The sequence below is a fragment of the Nestor notabilis genome, unplaced genomic scaffold (genome assembly GCF_000696875.1).
Source record: "Nestor notabilis isolate BGI_N333 unplaced genomic scaffold, ASM69687v1 scaffold15294, whole genome shotgun sequence".
In the NCBI taxonomy this organism is placed as follows: Eukaryota; Metazoa; Chordata; class Aves; order Psittaciformes; family Psittacidae; genus Nestor; species Nestor notabilis.
The window spans coordinates 22,935-44,316 of record NW_009926216.1 but is presented as its reverse complement, the minus strand read 5'-3'; the positions used below and the strand labels follow the sequence as shown (position 1 = coordinate 44,316).

General features: G+C 37.9%; 1 protein-coding gene across 1 annotated transcript in view; it reads right to left on the bottom strand.

Moving 5' to 3' along the window:
• Nucleotides 1-1,144: 1,144 nt before the first annotated feature.
• Nucleotides 1,145-21,382, bottom strand: part of NNT (nicotinamide nucleotide transhydrogenase) — a 42,704-nt gene continuing 22,466 nt past the window's right edge. The window contains exons 15-21 of the mRNA XM_010013436.1: nt 20,616-20,776; nt 19,703-19,882; nt 15,353-15,512; nt 13,867-13,948; nt 3,831-3,949; nt 2,737-2,852; nt 1,145-1,360 (exon numbers count right to left, since the gene is read on the bottom strand). Coding sequence (XP_010011738.1) covers nt 1,211-1,360; nt 2,737-2,852; nt 3,831-3,949; nt 13,867-13,948; nt 15,353-15,512; nt 19,703-19,882; nt 20,616-20,776 — 968 coding nt within the window. The 3' untranslated portion in view covers nt 1,145-1,210. The remainder of the gene's footprint in view (nt 1,361-2,736; nt 2,853-3,830; nt 3,950-13,866; nt 13,949-15,352; nt 15,513-19,702; nt 19,883-20,615; nt 20,777-21,382) is intronic.

Below are 21,382 nucleotides of genomic sequence, written 5' to 3'. Positions count from 1 at the left end.
GGGAATTTAACAGTGCTTTTAATTAGATTAGGGAGAAGTCAAATTATCAAAATATTGGATTTTAAGATTGGTATGTTTCTGTGCTTTTCAAACAATAGCTTATTTAGAAAAATCCTAATAAAACTCCAGCATCTTAAATATGTTCAGAAGTGCATTTCCCAGCATCAAAAAATGTTAATTAAGAAAGCATCACCAAATTTTAAAGTAGTAAATACAGTGAAAAGTCTAAGTGAACATAAACTGAAACACTGTGGTCCAAATTCTGTGAACAGATCGGGTACGCAAGATGTTATGCCTTTGCAGAACTGGACCATATTTTTCCTCAGACACTTAAAAGGCAATAACTGAAAAAAATGGAGCATTTAGCAGCTGCTTAAAAAAGTTAAGCAGTGCATATGTGTACATTTCCTTCTCAGACCTGAAAATCACTGGGTAGGTCCCTGAAATCCTGTGTTTACATAATGTAAGCGGACACTACAAAAAAGTGGAACTGTTCTTTGAAGAAAAGTAACCTTCCTAGAATGTTCCTGATTCACAGCATCCGTAAAATCCCCAAAAGAAACAGAATATTCTGTTCAGAATCTCAGATCGTGTAAGCATCTACTTGCATCTCCTTGCATCTGTTTGCAATTTTGCTTGAAGTTTTGATGAAATAAATAGTTGTTTTGTCCATACTGGCCAAAGAACAGCTTTGATGATAAGACAGAATACAATTTTGGCACAGTATTTTTTAGTGAATTACCGTGACAGAAGTACAGACAGTAAGGAGGAGGAAGCCAATAACTACTTAAAGATGACCATGAGTTATTAGTTCCTGCTTCTAACAGCTGAGTGTTAACCTTAAAAAGCACATTTTCATTCTTTAATGCATTGCCTCATGGGAGATTCAGTTTGAAGGCCTAATATGACCATCTTTTCATACAGCCTGCATTCCATCCCTGGCAGTGTTCAAGGCCAGGTTGGACGGGGCTTTAAGCAACCTGGTCTAATGGAATCATGGCAGGGGGTTGGAACTAGAAGATCTTAAGTTTGGTTTCCAAACCAAACCATTCTATGATTCAATGATTCCCTAACTGAACTACATCTCCTAGGAGTCAATGCAGTCTTCTCCAAATGCTGGCTGTATTATGACAGTAAATATTCTTCTCTTTTTCCATGACCTCTGTGACAAAACTTTAATTGCAATCATGAGTGGAATACAAATCAATATTTAATTTTGATACAATTCCCTGACTTTGGCCTGCAGGGCATCACAAGTCTTCTTAGCATCTCCCAACAACATGGCAGTATTAGGTTTGTAGAAGATTGGATTGTCCACCGCTGCATAACCAACTCCCAAAGACCTCTTCATTACAACGACCTGCACATAAAGAGTTCACGTTTGAAACAGCAAAAACTAACCACACTCTCCCTTCCAAACAAAGCCAACACAAAACCAACTTCCACAAATAAAGGGAGAGGAAGAGGCATCCTTTGCCAAAATAGGGTACTCACTGCTACAAAACTGTATTTCAAATTTAATACAGGAGACAGAATTGATATCCAAACCAGTTTCAGAAACATTTATTGTTAAACACAGTATTGCACATCAGATGAAAAGAATGTGGATGCTACATATGCATATGCTTTTACTTAGTCCATATAATAAAGTCAAAGCAAGAATGGACAGAGCCTTGGGTGACATAGTTTAGTGTGTGGTGTCCCTGCTCATGGCAGGGGGGTTGGAACTAGATGATCTTAAGGTCCTTTCCAACCCTAACTATTCTATGATTCTAAGATGGGCACTGATGATTGTAGCAGAGGTTTTGAGGCTTTTTTTTATTTTGAACTACTTTAAGATCCAGTTCCATGATAGCAACACAATTCAGATGAGCGTTCACATCAACATCTGGTGCAACATTATCTAGACTTCTCCAGATCATTACTCTGTATGACTTCATACATGAGATTTTGGGGTTTTTTAATCCTCAAATAAATTTCAGCCAGTTTTAGATCTTAAATGTCAAATTAGGTAACCATGGCACCTTCAGCAGAGAAACTATGAAGCTTTATCAACTTCATGTACATGTTTATTTCCCAAATTGCAAGACCCTGATAAATGTATGTGCCTACAACAGAGAATCTGAATAGCTAAACCCTCAGATGAACTGGTTACATCTGGGTTCAAAACAAACTATCCAAGATTTCACAATGAGGAAACTCAAGTGTATGTATTTTAGATGAGACAATGTTGCTCTGGAAGAGCAAAACTGGTGAGGTAATTAAACTGTCAGCTGAACCTGGAAAGACTGAGCTCCCTACTCAAACCCAGCCAGTTACTGTCTCGATTCTTTTTATTTAAGCATATTATTCACTTTTGTATTTCCACTTCAATATCAGAGTTGTCAATCAAATTTCCTATAAACTTAAAAAAGCAGGTATTTGTACAGAAATGCTTCAGGGCTGCAAATGCGAGAAGAACATAATTTATTCTAATCACATTTTTAGTAGAAGCACTTTCATTGGTCTTTTCTACTGCAATCATCATTAGACTTACTGAAGTACTTGCTGATGATTATAAAATCATGAATAATGCATCACACTTTCAAAGTACTGACTGTTTTATTGGTCAACTTGCAGAAAAGCTTCTCATGGAAACAAGAAGAATAGGAGAGTCTTAATAATTATCCTATAAACCATTTTTTGTTAAAAGCATGCTCCCTATGCTAGGTGCTAATGCAACTCTGTTAATCTCACCTGTTTGGACTTCCAGACTTCAAGAACTGGCATTCCAGCAATGATAGAGTTTGGATCTTCCTGAGCTGCTGAATTAACTGTATCATTTGCACCAATTACAAGGACCAAGTCAGTTTCTGCAGCAAGACAAAGAAAACAAGGCTGATGAAAAATCATATAAAACCTGAACAGTGAAGCTGAGGTACATTTTTGTGTTAAATCTGATCTTCAGAGGCAGAAAAACCTGTTACGATAAGCACTCTACAACATCTATGGGGACCTCATTCACAAGTATTTTACAAACTTATAAGGTAAGTTATATGTGAAAGTCCAAGTGTGCTACAAACTACCTCAAGCAAACTGCAAGCATCCAGAACCCCATTCTAAGGGACTTGTTAGATCATTCTGCCCCACAAAATTAATTCCTTTGATATTTAAATGTAGTTTCATATACACACAGTACCATTACTTCCAAATTTCCTTGTGCCTGACTTTTCCTTTGAATATTCTTTTGAAAAACCTTTTGCCAGCAACTTCCTGATTTTTAAATAAAGATGTAAGAAAGCAAGACATTGTCTGTACAATGCTAAACTGGTTTGCAAGACATGACAGGGTCAAGTCATCCATGACACCTGACTTAAAGTCAGTTAAACAGTAGTTTTCCTGTATGGGGCAGTAACAGAGATTAAAAAAAGACACAGCATTTGTCACTTATTTCACAGTTACAACCAATTAAAAAAGAACACTGTTCTCTTGGTTCTGGAGGAAACACATTTCACAGGCTTATTTAACCTCCACTCAACATCTGTGCTCTTCTGTACTCCTGCACTCAATATTTCCCTTTGCTTTACGTGTCTGTATTTTCTGCTCCTGAGTCACTCTATTTCTTGTATTTCTCTGTGTTCACTTGCCATTAGCTGGGGAAAACAGTCTGACTGCAAGAGAAAGACCTTCTGCTCCTCTACAGCAGGATCAAAACAGGCATAAAGAGAAACTGAATGGCCTGAATGAGCTATTCTATTTCTAATAATTCTTGTGTGATATAAAATCAGAAATAAATAAAAATTGACAAGATCAAGTCTAATCTACCGGAAACTTATAGCTTACATGCTAACCTGGGAAGTCATTGTTGATCTCATCCATTTCCAGTACAATATCATAGGGAACACCAGCCTCTGCTAGGAGTACGTTCAGCTGACCAGGCATACGACCAGCCACAGGGTGAATACCAAACCTAACAGGAAAGTAAGTTCAACCCCATTAATAAGTACTGACCACTCTGTTTTGCATAGTAAAATTACCACCTGTAATCTACAAGGCTGAGAAGTTCCTAAGAACACATGTGAATTAATAAAATGAAATGGTTAAACCTTAACAATATCATAGTTACTTTTCCAGTGTTGCAGGGAAGTTAGTGGGTGGGGAAGGGAAAAAGGCTCGTAGATTTGACTCTTCAGTATGAAAGCAGCTGCTGCTTTTCTGCAAAGTTAAAAGTATGGCTGACACAGCAGGTATGCAAAAGAATATGCTCATTCCCCAGTAAAACTAAAGAAGCCAGGAGTACATTTTCAATCCTTCCATCATGAGAAGAATCAGAAAGTTGCTGCACCTGCAAAGTGGCTTTGGAGAGCCTGCTGGACACCTGTAGTGACAACATAGAAGGAACTCATGGCCAGAAATGCCTGGGAACACATCCTGTCAAGAGGGACCAACAGAGTAAATTTTCCACTCAGCAACAGCTTATACCAACAAGCTTTTCTTCAGATACTTTTGTAGGTAATAGGACATATTCTACAATTTTGTATGGCTACAATCACCAAACTGAGCCACATCACACACCAAGCATTTACATCCACCTTCCAAGCAGTACCACATTTAAAAATTTGTGACAAGATACCTTTAGGTTCTTATGTATAAGCCTTTTTGCTGCAAAACCACCACCCACATGAATATGCTTTGTAGGTCCCTTACATCATTGAAAAGTAAAAGCACCCAGAGTAAATGAACTGGCCACAAAATGTAACACTCCATGAAAAGGCCAAAAGAATGTGCAGCCTTCCTGAAGTAAAGCTACTCCTAGAAATGCCCCTGGCAATGACCTTGTTGACTCAGGCATCTCTAGAGTATGCATGGTTACCACAATCTAACACTCCAATCCAACAGGAAGAAAGGACTCTACTTCAAGCACAAGACAATGTTTTGCTGAATGATTGATCTTAGGAGGGGAAACAAAAAACAAAAAACAAAACCAAAAAAAAGGAGAGTGAGAAGGTGGGCGATGTCTTCAGAACAGCTCAAAACCAACTTAGAGAAAATACACAGCTTATGAGTTACGAGTCACTAAAATTCAGGCAGACACAGACGGTAGCAGAGAAGGAGCCAAGGCTATCATGTGGTTCTGAAAGAGTAAAAACCTTACAAAAGTCAGAATGGAGGTGTTAAACTGGTTTAGCTGCAACTCCCAAAAACATATTTTGCATAGAAGCAGATCTATTTCTATTTCTAGTGGGCAGATTGTACTCTTCTGCTTCACTACTGGCCCTGAATAAACTAGGAATAACCATGTCTACTGCTCTGTGCATTTTATGTCTTTACAGCTCTGGAGCTATCACCAAACGGAATGCTGATTCAAGCCCACCAAAAATGCCTCAGATAAATGTTGTATATGGCTGAAGTTACATGTTTAATAAGGAAGCCTACATGTACTTTGGAAGAGATCTAAAATACTCAAGAGAACTGTAAATTTCTGGATTTCTGAACAGAAATTTCTAAACAGAAGTCCAAGGAATGTAGTAAGAACGCTCTGGACTTCTTCAGAAAGAAGGGCAAGACTGATAAATCAACTTGCCATGACACACAGATTGTGAATTCAACACTGTGCAAATACATCCTTAAAAGGGCAACTGAACACTCCATCAGCAAGACAACGTTAAGACAATGCAAAGATGACATAATTGGAACTCCAGCAACAAAATTAAGGACATATGACCAATTCACATAGTACAAGATATACTAGAACTTTAAGCTCTAGGTCAAGCAGCAGGATAAAAGCCAGCTTTAAAAGAAATGCTTTTCAAGAAAGAAAGATAATAGATTGTATTCAGCAAGTAAATATTTGCAATCCTATTGCAAAGGAGAACACCTAGAATCATAAAAAGGAGAGCAAATATACAGGACAAAACATTAACAGCTTATGTTTCATACCACTCAGTAATGTAAGCCATGTGTAGTACTGCAGCTAGTCTTATGTGTACCAAATTCAATCACTTACAGTGCAGTAGGAGAACTCTTATTCTGAAGTGCACTTGAGAAAACCCATCACTCCTCTGGCAGTGAAAAGAAGATTTTCCGACAAAATTCTCTTTTGTTTCTAATAAAATTATTTTAGTGTCTTTGTGACCAGAGCTACTTTGGCAATACACAAAACAAAATACTCGTGAGGTTTTTATTAAATACTATGCACACATACAATCTTATTCCAAGGGCTGGAAAGCCAAAATTTAAGCTGCCAAAAGAATTAATTTCACCTTTGACTGCACCACTCCTGACAAGAGGCAAAGAAAGTAGAAAAGCAAGGGACAAGTAATCTTCATTCAGGAAAAGTTATGGCACGAACTATCAGTACTTAAGGACTCCTGACAGACTGTGCTTGAAACTACATACTGCGTATTCACAAAGAAAGCTGCTCATACAACAGCTTTCTGGATAAATACTGAAGTGACTCCCAGAAGTCTGCTTCTAAGAGCCTGTTAATGAAATACGACAGTAGCCTGACAGTACCTCTTAAAAGTGGGTGTGCAAGTGTGTCAAAAAGAACCATTAAAAATATGTGCTTCTCTAAGGTTTTCATTATTTCACAAGATAAGATCTACATATATCTGGAATGAAGTTAGCCTGTCCAATAGAAAGGAGAATTCAGGTAAGCACAGAACAGAGGTAGCTAAAATCCTTGATGTGTATCTTGCTCCTGACTCAAAACAGCAGCAGTTCATTACGGCAGAAACATTTTGTCACATGAACATCTCCCAGATGTTCAAAATATGAACCTCACTCATATTCAAATATTCAACACACAAAGTATTTTGAAAGAGAGATCTATTTTATGGTAAAGTATTTTAAAGAGAAAAATTGCCAAGTTTCTTTGATACAGTTTTAATACTTGTTATGCAACAACTTAATTATGTTGGTTGGTTTGTTTTTAAATCAAGCAGAAATCTCACACTCTTTTTGACCTTCAGTTTACATGACATTAAGGTTTCAGTCTATAAGCACTTTACCCGTATCAAAGATTCATAATAATGCTGTCTCTGACTTGAAACATTATTCTGGAAGTTCATTGAAACATAGAATTAAGTCTGATTTTTCTCTCTTGACCCTGACCATGTAACATGGTGCTTGCTTACCATCTCCAGCTCTCAGACACACTGAAGTGAGCATACACATCCTCGCTGCTAATACTTTACATCTAAACAACAGGAGTATCAGGCAAGGATATTCAGCCTTTTTAACAAGCCTCTTTCAGATTTTCAGATTCTTTTTAGCTCTAGAAAGACAACACAGCACACTGAAAAATAAGTTCATGTTTTGAAACTTTTTTTTTTGGTAATACAAAGAATGCAACATTGTCTTTTAAATTTAGACCAAAAATCTGAAACTAGTGACATACACACCATATCTAGGACAGCACTTTCGGCACAGAAAGCACTTAAAATCGGGGGAAGTGAGGGGAGGGGCTTGTGTTACTTGAAGTAGTATGAAGTTGATTATAGCAGTATGAAAAGACAACTATTGCAGGAAAAATCTCAGAATGGAAATCACTTTTATATAGTTCATAAAGTCAGCATCTATCTTTATAACAACTGGCTAGATAACATTCTTGTTATTGATACTGAAACAGCTAGCACCTGCCTAACCCAGTGCATAAGTGTTTCAAGATCACTTCATCCATGTAAAGATAGGATTCTTGTCATTATGCCAAAGCTGGACAGAGTGATGTAAGTAAGTAACATCTGGTTGGTGCCTAGTTTAGTTTACTCAACACTTTAGGCACTGTATATACAGAGAATAATTTGCCCAGTGGTTTTGCCTCACCTCCTTTTCTCTCCACCCCATTCACTTTGTGTTTTGACACCTCTCCACCTCTGTTTGTAGTACAAACAATAATCTGTTATTCAAGGTAACAGGAAGGGAAGGAAGAAAATAAAACAAAATACAGAACTAAATTAACTGAGAAGTGCATCATTCACATATTGCACAGCTTGAATCCCGATATATAATAACGGCTGCAGGGTAGCATGACTTGGAAGTATGACAGTATAATGCTCTCATCACACATTATGGATGACTACATAGATTACTAGTATCAAAGCACATAGGCTAGCTTAGGCCTGATGTCATGCCTGAGGCAACAACATGTCCCTAGAAATAGTACTTCAGCATCAAAAAAGCTCTGGCTCTGCTGGCTCAGGTCATTTAAAAAATCTAAACTGAATTTAAGTAGTTAAATTATTAAGCATACTTAGGTGAGTGAGGGTTGGTTCTGGCTTCTATTTCCAGCCACTAGTTTATCACAGTTAGAGCAAGCTCCAAATACATGGCATGGACCTTAGCTCAATTCAAATACTCTCCCAAGAACCCAGCTGCAAAGAAGAAAGAGCAGCCTCCCTCCACAAAGCATCACAAACTAACCTAGTAAGGTCCCCCAGAGCTGAGCTGACCCATAGGAGCCAATGGCATACCTACAATACAGCCGCAGGAGCATACAGCTATAGCTGTATCCTTGCAAAAGCAAATCAGGTACAACAGAGTTTTCTAGTTCTCTCTAGCTACACCAATGCATCTGAGCTAAAAGATCTGTTGGACTTCATTTGTCCCTTCTGCTGCAGCACTAGTAATTCAGAATTCACCTAGTTAACTTGACTATGTGAAACCGACTGAGAACTGACACACATATTGTTTATGATACACTGATGATACACGTAGTGTCTTCCTAGTAACCATACTTCAACATCCTATAAACTTGCATTAGTGCATGTTGTCCTTATGCTGCAATTCAGCAGTGATGGTAATTTCCATCTTACGCACACCTGAGTTACACAGGATGTTAAGACTGGTTGGGAGACCATCTTAACAGCTCACTTTTTAAAATTCTTCTAGATTTTCTTGTACAGCAACATAAAATGATGACTGTAAACTGATATAATTAAAACAACTGAAGGTTATAATATAAAATAAATTTTAATCCATTAAATTAAAAATTAAAAATAAAATATTTAAAAAATTAATGTCCAACACTAAATCTGTATTTTATTATTTTCAAAAATGTAAGAAACCCATCTTTCCATGTGTTCAAAAGTAATTAGATTCTCCATCATCAAAAGATAGAAACCCAAGTCCTTCAAAATACATACCTATAAAAATCAGGTTTAAAAAAAAAAAAAAACAACAAACTAAAATACTGACATATTAGCAATTAATTTGAATGTATGTACCTGGAAGAAAAAGAGGTAATCTGTATTTCTCTCAACTATGAAAGTTATCAGGAAACCACCATATTCATGCATGAATTAGATGTCGAAAGTCTATACAAAGCACTAAGAGTCCATTCACTCTGCAATGCATTTTTCTTGACAAGAATTTCTTTACTATGCAAGAAACAAAAAACACAGGTAGAAAAAGTCTTAGGAAAGTCACACTGTGGCAATAGCTAAGATAATTAACCTGATGCGGATATCGATAATGTCAATTACCCACATATATATGGCAATGTATACAGTTTTAAACTGTATACTACTATGCAATAATTATATATCAATACATAGAAATACCTGGGTCAGGGCACAAATACAGGCTGGGCAGAGAAAGGACTGAGAGCAACGCTGAAGAAAAAGACATCGGGTGTTGGCTGACAAGAAGCAAAACGTGACCCAGCAACAAGCCAACTGTGTCCTGGGTTGTAAAGGAGCGTGACCACCAGATCGAGGGAGGTGATTCTTCATTAGGGACTGTAGAGGTAGGACAAGGGGTAATGGCTTTAAACTTAAACAGGGGAAGTTCAGGTTAGATCTAATGAAGAAGTTCTTCACAGTGAGAGTGGTGAGGCACTGGAATGGGTTGCCCAAGGAAGTTGTGAATGCTCCAACCCTGGCGGTGTTCAAGGCCAGATTGGACAGAGCCCTGCGCGACATGGTTTAGTGTGTGGTGTCCCTGCTCATGGCAGGTGGGTTGGAACTAGATGATCTTAAGGTCCTTTCCAACCCTAACTATTCTATGATTCTATGATTCTGCCCTCTGCTCTGCTCTCCTGACTGCCCACTTCCAGTCCTGCATCCAGCTCTGGGGCACCCAACATTAGAAGGACATGGAACTGTTGGAACAAGTCCAGAGAACGCCACAAAGATGACCAACAAGCTGAGAGAGATGGGCTTGTTCACCCTAAAGAAGAGAAGGCTCTGGGGAAACCTTACAGCAGCCTTCCAGTACATAAAGGGGCCTACAAGAAACCTGGGGAGGGACATTTTACAAGGGCATGTAGTGACAGGACAAGGGGGAATGGCTTTAAACTGGAAAAGGAGAGATTTAGATTAGATATTAGGAATAAATTCTACACTGTGAGGGTGGTGAGACACTGGCACAGGTTGCCCAGAAAAATTGTGGCTGCCCATCCCTGGAAGTGTTCAAGGCCAGGTTGGATGGGGCTTTGAGCAAACTGGTCTTGTGATTTTATGCAGTATAATCTAATTATATAGAAGAAATCAGAATTTCACGTCTGGGAGCCTACAAACAACACATGTGGCTGAAAAACAAGAACTTTCAACAATTTACTCAGTTGTAACTTCGCAGAGATATAACAGCAGTTGTAGAACAGGCATTTCCTCTCCAAGGCAAATGGATTCTGGGAACTTCAGGATTTAGCTTATGAAAAGTTTTATTGTCTTACCCATCCATGGCAAGGGAATGTTATAATGAAGGGTCAGCAGTATCCAGCTTTCTATGTGATCCTCCTAATGCATTAAAGATGTGATCTGCCGCAAGAGCATCTCAAGTAAGCGATGATGTTAGCTATGCAATTTAAAACAGTCTGAAGTTCCCAAACTCTCTGTATTTCTAAATTTAAACCCTAGTCAAAGGTTATGCATCATGTTATATAATCTGCACTCTTCACTGAGAATGTTATGGCTATAGGCAAAGTAAATGAAAACAACAGCTCCTCTGGATCAATCATGAGCCACGAAGCAAAAAAAGACCATATGACAGACATAATTTTTCTTGGCACAGTATGGGCATTACAAATTGATGCAATCGTATGTCCATGCTGGCATTCTCCCACAGCGGATGTGTGAGAGTGTCACTACATCTGGATGGTGAGCACACTGGGGTCCCGAGGCACTCCAGGCCTACTGAAACCAGAGGGACAGCAGCTGCACTCAATGAACACCGTGGGAGCTCCCCAAAGTGATGAAAGGCCTGAATTACCACAAACTGTAAATACAGATTTATTTCATTAAAATTCTAGGTAAGCACTGCAGCAATCCCTTCCTGAAATTGACTCATTTCAAGTATAAGCCAGTTATTTCGAGGATTCATTCACATTTCTGCCCTGCAAAGCCAACATAAAAGGCAAACCCAATAATCTTTTATTTCACCAAGGTTGATAAAAAAAAATAGAAGTGCTGAAAAGGAAAGCCAAAAGCACACAACACTGTCATTGCATTAGCCAAGAAAGGTTCTTCTGTTGCACAGGTAACAGGTCTTCAAAATCTTTAATGCAATCTGGACACGCAGAGAGTTTTTGCTAAACATGGAGAAATAAGGTGTGAAAAGGACTGCTCTGGGAAGCAAATGTACCAGCACATCCCCTCATTTATAATGTACGCATGGACAAATACATCTATAAAGCAATTTTAGAAGCAAAACTGCAACATTCTGGGCAAACACTAAAAAGTAATTGCTAATAAACCCTATAACAACCCTGTCATTATGCATCACAATGCACGCTGTGAAAAACTGCTAGCACTTGTATGCAACTTTTCAATAAGCCTGGAAAAACAGAGGAAGAAAACAAAAACAAATAAACTCTAATTGCTGGAGTACTACAATGCTGGAGTACTAACAGTTGGAGTACTGATTTCAAAGGAAAGTCACCATATAATTGAGGTAAACACATGGAAATCAGTGAATGAGCCTGGCTAACCAGTATCTGTCCAAATATCTTGTTTCAAATGAAAACAGAGCCTTGACTGACTTTTAAAGTATTAAGTTACCATAATTAGAAAACAGTTGTTTCCAAACAATCAGCAAGGGAGGCATGATGCTGTCTTGCCAGTACTTTCAATATCTGTAAGTTCTATGGAAAATTGAAGAAGAAAAGGACTTCAGGCCATTACTGACATCTAAGAATTATCTCTGGTTTTTGGAGCAGCACTCCAGCAAAAAACATGCATCTTGACATATGCACTCCAATTGCCTTTCCATGCAATACTCAAAGAACTCTAATAGCAGTTGCTTGCAATAGCAAAAATTTGTGAGAATCCAGTAAGTTGCTTAATGGACTGGAGGTTACATTAAAATGGTAACAGAAGTTTACATCCTCAGACCTTCCAATGTTCACTGGCTTCTTTCTGAACAAACCAGACTGTAGAAAACTGCAAGCACGATGTGAGAGAAAATATCACAGCCTTAATGCTTGTAAGAGGCAAAGGGAAATCAGGCAGTATATCCTGTAGAAGCTAAAGCCCTGCTGCTAATGCAAGATTACATGGATTGATTTATGATTCCACGTAACGTAACAGACAGGCAATACACTTTTAAACAGAGGCACTGTGTGCAGCACATCAGTCCAAAAAGAGAAGCTCTTGAATGTCTGCAAGACACCTCTAATCAATATGCACTGAATGTCTTTTGCTATTCCAGACTGTGGAAGAGGTTGTAAGAGACTAAAACAGCAAGGCAGACTGTGGATTTTTAACCTAAGAAGGGCATCTAGCATTATAGTGTGATTAATTTTTTTCAGCTTTGTTTCAAACATGCCAATCAGAATTGGATGTAACTATCCATATTCTTTTTAATACATAAACATTGCTGTGCGGTAGTAAGCATTACTTCTATTAATTCAAGTCAGTTATCCCAGAAAATAAATAAGTCCTGTATTTTTGGTGCGGAGACTGCTATCTGATCTGCTCTTTCAATTCATACCAGACTGACCTCAGCAAACACTTCTCCCATACTGTAGAAAGCTCTCCTTTCCAGCCTATTATCCTTAACTATTCCCACTGCACCCCTTTAACCATTCCCCAAGCAGAGAGGTCCATTTCTTTAAGAAATCAGGGCTTAAAAAAGAAAAAAAAAAAAAAAAAAAAAAGCTATTTTTACTCTGATAAACAGTCCTCCTCAATGGAGGTTTCTCTACAAGGCCATTCAAAGCCACTTACATTAGGCCTGTGCTGTCTCCCTATTCACTACAAACATAAAAGCTATTCTCCCTGCACTGATGTCAGCTGTTGTGATTACTCTTCACAGTTATGTATTCCCACAAAGTGGTTGCTTTCAGAGAGTTCTCCAACCTCCCCACCTGTTGAAAAGGCTAACTTTTCTCTTGAACACAATGCAGAATTACATTTAAGTTTTATTTTACAAATAACTCCACAGCTTGTTGTGTAGCAAAATACTACTATATCCAGAGGCAGAGCATATGTGTGCAAAGGAGCTAACTTACTTACCTTTCAAAAAAGTAAGATTTTGTTGCCTCAATAAAGAAGTATTAAATTTTAAAACTATTCATTTTAACTGAATTTCAGCATGACAAATAGAACAAAACTGAAAAGAAGAAAGAAAAAAAAGAAGAAGAAAAAAAAAAAAGAAGATTCTCCAACTGCTAGGGTTCTTCCAAAAATCAAATTTAAGAAGAGTTTAAAGGAGTAAGGAATCTTTTATATTGAAGCACAAAATTTCTAGGTATTCAGCTATAGCTTAGTAAAACTAGAGCATTCTTTTAGCTAGTATTCTGAGAGAGAGATCAGCATAATAATGACTGGAAGATAAATTAAACCAGAACAAAGACTTGTAGGGGATTTTACTGGAATGAAGAAAAACCAAAACCAAAATAACAACAACAAAAAAAAACCAACTGTAATACTCAAGGAAAGTACTTACCTTACATTTTTCCCTTGTTCTCTCAACATCTTCACCAGATCAGCTATGGGATACTGAGCTTTTGCTGCACACAAACCATAACCTGAAAGAATTTCCAAATTTTAAGCTATTTTTTTGTTTCAGTGCAGACAGAATAGTTAAAGACAGAAAGCATACCTTTCACACAAACAGAAGCTCCCATAATTAAAAATAAACAAAGAAATGTAAATGTACATGCACACACCTGATACTCCTATATTCCCAGCCTGACCACTGTACTCCCACTGACCACTCTTCTTTTTGGTCCCATGACCACTAAGAGTATAGTGCTTTGACCAGTCAAACTATGCAAGTAACTTATTTCAACTACACAAAAGTATGTGTTCCTTTTTCTATCAGAAAAGGATGTTTCAGACAGGTACACCAAAAAACTGATAAAGAGGCCACTGTCAGGTTACTTCACCACCATTACCCTCAACGTACTACTAGATTTGCTTTAGGAGCAAATAATCTTTTCAATCTTTCTCTCTGAATCAAATCATCAGAGTAAAAGTGCCCAGGAAGAAAATGGAGAGCATAAATTACTAATGGTGTACCCCCCAAGGTTTGACCACAGGAGCAAGACACAAACTCTTTGAAAATGTTTGCAAGCTTTCATGGAAACAAAGATGACTTCCCAAATCAGAACCCTACCTCACTGATGTTTTCATTTAAGCTGAAGCAAAATGAAAGATAATTTTGTTAGCTTTCTTTGTATTCAAATGCTAAAATAAATTTAACGCAATACTTGTGCCATTCAGTTGAAGGAAAACAAGTCTTGAGCTATTCCCTACCTGACCTCTTCTAACAGGGAATGTGCTATTGAACCATATGAGCCTACAGCCAACACAGTAGTTGCAGACAACTCAGGGTTTTGCTTTTCAGGTTTCATTCTACTTTAATGGCATTATTTATTACATACTAACTAAGTTTTAGATGTTTTTCTGCTCTTTTTTTAACAGTACAATGCAGACTTGAGCAAGTAGATGAGAATCATAAACAAAATCCCCTCTTCCAGTAACTTAACAGACAGTTATTTTGTTACTGGTACCACTGGTACTGTGGTAGTGCTTGGAAACTCACACCACAACACTGCAGAAAAAATCAACTGCAAACAAAATTTACAGAAGACAGTCTTTGTCCTGAAAAGTTTTAAGGTTAAATATATAGCACAAATTTTGAAGACACACACAAGGAAAAATAAAGTGTCATAAATGTCTACACGAAGGAATGACAACGTGCGAACAAAAACATATACCACAAACCCAGTCAACATTTGCCATGCTACTGCTATGTTGCAACTGCAAGACGGGCTACAGGTTTTTTGGGGGGGTAGGTTGTTTGGTTTTGTTGGTTGGATGAGGTTTGTTTTCTTTTGGGGTTGGGGTTTTTTTAGGGTTTTGAGGGGTTTTTTTAAAAAACAATATATCCTCTGAACTTCTTGCTGTATGAATCAAGAATGTCTTACCTGGAGTAATAATAATATTATTGGCTTCCTTTATCATTTCAACTGCGTTTTCCACATTGATTTCTGTGTGGGTTCCAGTAATTTCCATGGGCTTCCCACCAGCTGTTGACGTGGTGCCATAGCCTCCTAGAATCACATTTGAAAGGGAACGGTTCATAGCCTGAAAGACAAGAGGTTTTTCATCAGGTAAAGATGAAATCCAAAAATACAGAAGTGATGTTCACAAACAAAACTTCTGAAACTATTAAAGCCTTCCTGACAATAGTCTTTCTCCACTACTTTTGCCTGCTTACAACTCAAAATTTCTTAAAACAGGCTCCTTAAAACAGAGACACAGATTCACAACAGTAGCCCAACATCAGCTTCTAACACATTACATGTAATGGAAGAGCATCAGCATTTCCCTAAGACAAAGAACAAAACAACACAAATAGCAAATATTGGTCTCTTTTGGTTCTTGAAAGACAGAAATACAAACGAATGCATATGTGATGACAGGTTTGTTTTTACATTCATACACACACACTATTTTTGCAAGATATTTTCTTAAGTTCTTGAGCAATTCAACACATCAGCACCGAACTGCTACATGACAGCATGGAAACTGCATAGCTCTTACAGGTAGTACAGAAGCAAAGCTCCTGCAGCATCAAGGCAGGAAAAACACAACAAAGCTAAGTAGCCATACAAAATTTACCCAACGCTAACTCAAAACAAATCGTAATAAACTGAAGAGGACCATTAACTTACTGGCTGAGCACCAAAGGGTAACAAGAGATCCTAAAATAGGAGCTTTAAGAGGAGAACACATCCTGAAAATTAGCCAGGAAAAGCCACTGGCTAAATGCTTTCACTGGCATGTCTCCTTGTGAATATGGTCCCAAAGCAGTATCTGTCAATATGTGTAAGCAGGCAAAACTTGTAACTGCAGTAAACAAAACTTTGGAAGCAGGAAAGGAACAGGATAAATTGCTTCTTTAATTAAACATGTGTGTCATACATCTGCTGTGTTAGCTCAGAAACCACAGCAAAATTTGAGAATGGATCTGGAGAGGCACACACACATAAGCAAGAGGAAACACCCACACGAAACTATGCTTCCAAGGGTCCGTTTTCCACTGACATTTCAAATCATGCAACTCCACAGTTTTTTTGTTGTAGCCTGAGAAGATATGCCATCCTGTGAAATTCATCATCCGCAAGTAAGTACAACAAAGGTGTTGGCAGATGTACTGACACATCATCAGTATCAGATACTGTAAGGCAGGCGCACAAATGCAATGAAATCAGCATCCTTCTACTGTCTGCAGCAGGCAGTAATTCATATCCTCTAAGAATACACTGCCTTTGACAAGTATCACAATATTAAACTGTCAAACTGAAGAACAGGCTATTACAGCAGTTAGGTGTCAGGTAGACAGTCTAGACAGAATACCCTCTTCAGATGTTACACACACTAACCTTACATGAAGCAAAGTACTTTCTACACATATCTAAACCAAAAGAATACACTAAGACCAGACCAAAGGAAAAATAGTTCAAATATTATTAGAAATCTGAGAATCCACACACAGCAAGCATGAGACTGAAGCACCCTTGCCTGGCTTCACACCAAAGAGTTGAGGAATCAGGAAGTGTGGCAAAAAACCCAGAGTGGGAAAAAAAAAAAGAAAATAAAAAAAAAGAAAATAAAAGGGAGTGGTACAGAAGACTTCAAAATAAGCCAAGACCTCAACAAACAACAAACAAACAATGCAGCTGAGAACTCCTCAGCCCAGGGAAACTCTTTCATCTTCTGTACCATCAGAGACCACGAACACAACCAAGTGCAGGCTTCACCATTCTCAGATAGTCCAACTACTAGCAAAAAGCCCTCTCTGCCATGCACACACAGGTGATACTGCCCAGGAGCTTACAGCCCAGGGAAAAGCAAACACTTGATCCCTGAGACCTCCAAGTCCTTCCATTGTGCCCACCGAAACTGCGCAGGTAGTTCAGGTGATGGACCACCACACGATTTTCTCTTGCTCTGTTTTCATGACCCCAGTTAATGGTTCCTCTTCAACCTGAAGCATTTTCCCCATCCCTAAGCATACCAGTTTTAGTACTACACTTGTGATCATCAAGGATTCACTCAGGGGAAAAAAAAAAAAAGGAGAGAAGGACATGCTAATACAACCAAGTGTTCTGATGAAGACATGTTGTGTTACTGTTTTAAGAGAATTTGCAATTCACAGGATGTCTGAACACTACAGGCCTTTGCTTTTTTGTTTTGAAGTTAAATTCTTTGTCCTTAACTCACCCAACTAATAGGCACAAAAGAGAGATATGTATTAAATCAAGCAGATACAAGTGAAATACTAAGTGGTTATCTGAATACGTGTTGGCCAATTTTATCAACTCAAACTTTAAGAGATTATCTGGATACGATCTGGGTGATTAAGCTATAGTTTTATCACAAAAGTAATTGGAAATGTTGTAAAAAGAAAGTGTCAACCAGTAAGATGTTTCAAAAAACACCTTCTCATCTGTACTAGATAAGCTTCAATAAAAACACTGCTTTGCATGGAAGTCATACTAGAGGGGGGAAGAAGTTTAAAAAAAAAAAAAAAAAAAGAGAGAGGACAACTGTTGCCTCATTAGCACAGGTTACAAAGCCTAAATCAGTTTACTGAAACTGTTGAGCTTTTTTTCTCCTGAAATGCAGCTTCAAGACAATGATACTGAATCCTCTAATTACAACAATACTTTTAAAAGTAACAATTTCCATTAAAGGAAGTAAAAAAGAAAAATGCTGAGCTAGAAACAAGTTATTCTGCTTATTATGCAGAAATTATACAAAATATTTGTATTTTATTGGTTGTTGAAGTTTGTCTAAGCTCATATGAAGCAGCACAAGACTTCTAGAATCCTATCTCAAACACTAAACTTCCTGAAATTTTAGAAATACATAGGGGAAAGCCACTCTGTCACAGTATAATTGCTTTGCTAATGACTTCCCCAGGCTTCCTATTTACCTCCATTCCTCCAAATAACAAACGCAGTACCTCAAAACTCTCTTATGAGTGCTGAGAGGAGGTACCAATAAATAAATAAAAAAACAGAAGAGGATAGTAAAAGAAAAATGAAGCTACAGAGGGATTATATCTATGTAAATACACACCCAAGAGATTATATTTTCACCAAGACTTACAAGAATTTCATCTTTAAAGAACACACTTTTCATTCCTGTGTTGCCCATAAGCATCACCTTTCTGCTGATATGGACTAAATTGCTGATTGTATACAAATATAAGTGAACATATACATTTATACCTAAATAAGTATACCCATGAACCACATAATCAGATTTTCTTTTGATAAGGAGATACAAAACGTTCAAGAACAAACAAGATTCTTTAAAATTCATACCTGGGATTGTTCACCTGAACTCATCTCCACAAAGCTGCACAAAAATACTTTTTTAAGCTTTTCTGAAATTGTTCCTCAAGAGAAATAAAAAGGATTGATTCCTAACATGGTAACAACACTATTTATCAGCAGATATGAAGTGAAAAAAGATAGCCAGAGCTGACCACAGGAAAACATTAGGACAAGAGAACAGTGATACTGATCATACAAGAAGACAACAGCAGAAGTGAAAAACAATTACACAATAGATAAGCAGCAGGTTGGTAGCTGTGAATGGGTAGAGATTTTTTTAAGTCATTACCTCTCCATCTTTGAAAACAAAAAGGAGACACACACAGGAAAACAAAAGACTTATCCACAAACGTTTCAGAGAAAAAGAAACCGTTAATAACAATGCAGTATGATCTACAGACAGGGTTGAAGCTCGAGTTTGCTCCAACACAGACATTTGTACCAGCACTACATTCATGCAAGCCTGCTGCCACCCCGTGGTACTTCAGAGTAGCTGCTCTGAAGAGAGCGGCACACTCTCCTACACTCCAAAAATCTAACTTTCCATTACCTCCTATCAAACCAAACTTCTTTTTTGTTTAAAGGAACTCACTACTTAGAGTATCTCCTGCTGACAGATTTTTCATTTAGCTTAAATGTAACAACACTGCAGAGTGATACATCTAAAAAGAACACCTGAGCACAAGGAATTAAACTTGAGTCCAGATTCCAAACCTCAGTGCCCAAATCAATGCAAAGACTTTCTGCAGTTTTGAAGTACATATCTCTCCAAACCAAAGAGACATGACTGGCAACTAATCCAACAGTTTCAATCTAGTCTGTAAACACCTAGCAGTTTGGTCTTCCAATTGCTTATCTTCCTAGCAAACATGCTGAACAGTTTTTTTATTACTTGGAAAACAAGCACAATTTCTGCTGACTTCTTACCACACACATGATGTAAGATAGGATGGCACCAGAAGAGCCAATGAGTGCACCAACAATGGTCAGCAAGTTGTTGTTCAGTAGGAAGCCCTCAGCACACAAAGCCCATCCAGAATAACTGTTGAGGACAGTAATAACTACAGGCATGTCAGCACCTCCAATAGCTGCTGTTAAAGTGACACCCTGGAAAAAGAAATAAAATGCTTCAGTACAAGCTATAACTAAGAACATGCAGAGAAGACAATCTGCCTCCAGCACTGAAAAATAAATATCAAGTTACTAACCTATTCAAGTCTTTTCAATGTAGGAGACATTAAGCTGTAGTCTGAGAATTAGACATACTGATTCTGCCTTTTGAGAGAGGTCAGGAAGGCACTCCACTGTCCTCACCCTGTGCTTAGTCAGATATTTTTACTTGGAAAAATATCCTACCAGCTCCATGAATCTTCATAACATTAAAGGATTGGTACTGAGAAGTCTTTGCAAGACTTGGTTTACGGAATGGTAACATTCAAGGTAAATTTTGCAACAGCTGATGTGAGTAGAAGGGGGGAAGTTAAACATGGGGATAATCTTACTAAGTTAGGATAACCAGTAGACCTAGTGCTCTTTTAATTATTTTAAAGGTAAACTTTCCAAGAAGTCTTTTAAAGTAACAGTTTGTCATATAAAAGGCTCCATTAAGTCATAGCTGCAAAAAGTAATTCTACATACACATGCCTGTTCTCTGCAAAAGTTCTAATTTACTGCTAGATTTAGGGAAGTCAGCTGCTACTTGCTACTGCAAGTTAGCATACAGGCACTATGATGACTGTGACTCAGGCTGGTAAAATACAACCATTAAGAGGAATCCTGCAAAGTCAAAGAACAAACTGCTTGTTTAATTTGTTTCACCTCTTAGAACGGCCTGACTTACCATTATGGCTGAGAGAGCTGACACAGAACCTAAGCAAGTCACGCCCATAGTGTAACTAGGATCAATCATGTATGGAATCATTCCACCAGCGCTGGCAGCCAGCAATCCTGCATTCAATGCATGTCGACCTGGCAAGAGCAGTGGCGCAGAATTCAGGATACCTGCAACCAAAGGCAAATTTGGAGATTTGACACGTGTGCAAGTGAGCCTGTCTCGTGCCTTCAGAGAAAACCGAGTACCTCAGCAAAAGAAAAATTAAAACAAAACGGGAAGGGCAGAAAATAAAGCAAGTTGGTCAAAGCTGAGACTCTCAAATACTCCTGTTTAAACTCATTTTACTTCCTAATCTCACTGAAGTCCTTCAGAATAATCACAAAGAAATATCTTCTCGTAAAGCCTTTTCTAAAAAAAAAAAAAAAAAAAAAAACACACACAAAAAACCAACCAAAAAAAAAACCCAAACAAACCCAAACCAAAACAACCCATACTTTTATTCTGGCCCTGGGTCTTTGCATGTTATGTATGATGCTCCGTAATACAAAGTTTTAGCTGGAACTTCTCACTACAGGTATTACCTCAGCCTCTCAAAAGCTGTGTGCTTAGAAAAATATGACCACAGAGATAACCTTAAATATAAAATACTCCTGCTTTCAAATGTTTTAATTTCACCAGTACCCTCAGTTACACAGACTTCTCACAGCTTTCCACACTGGCAAAGAGGGTTTGGTATCTATGTGAATTTATTTTCACCCTAGGCTTTTTCCTGC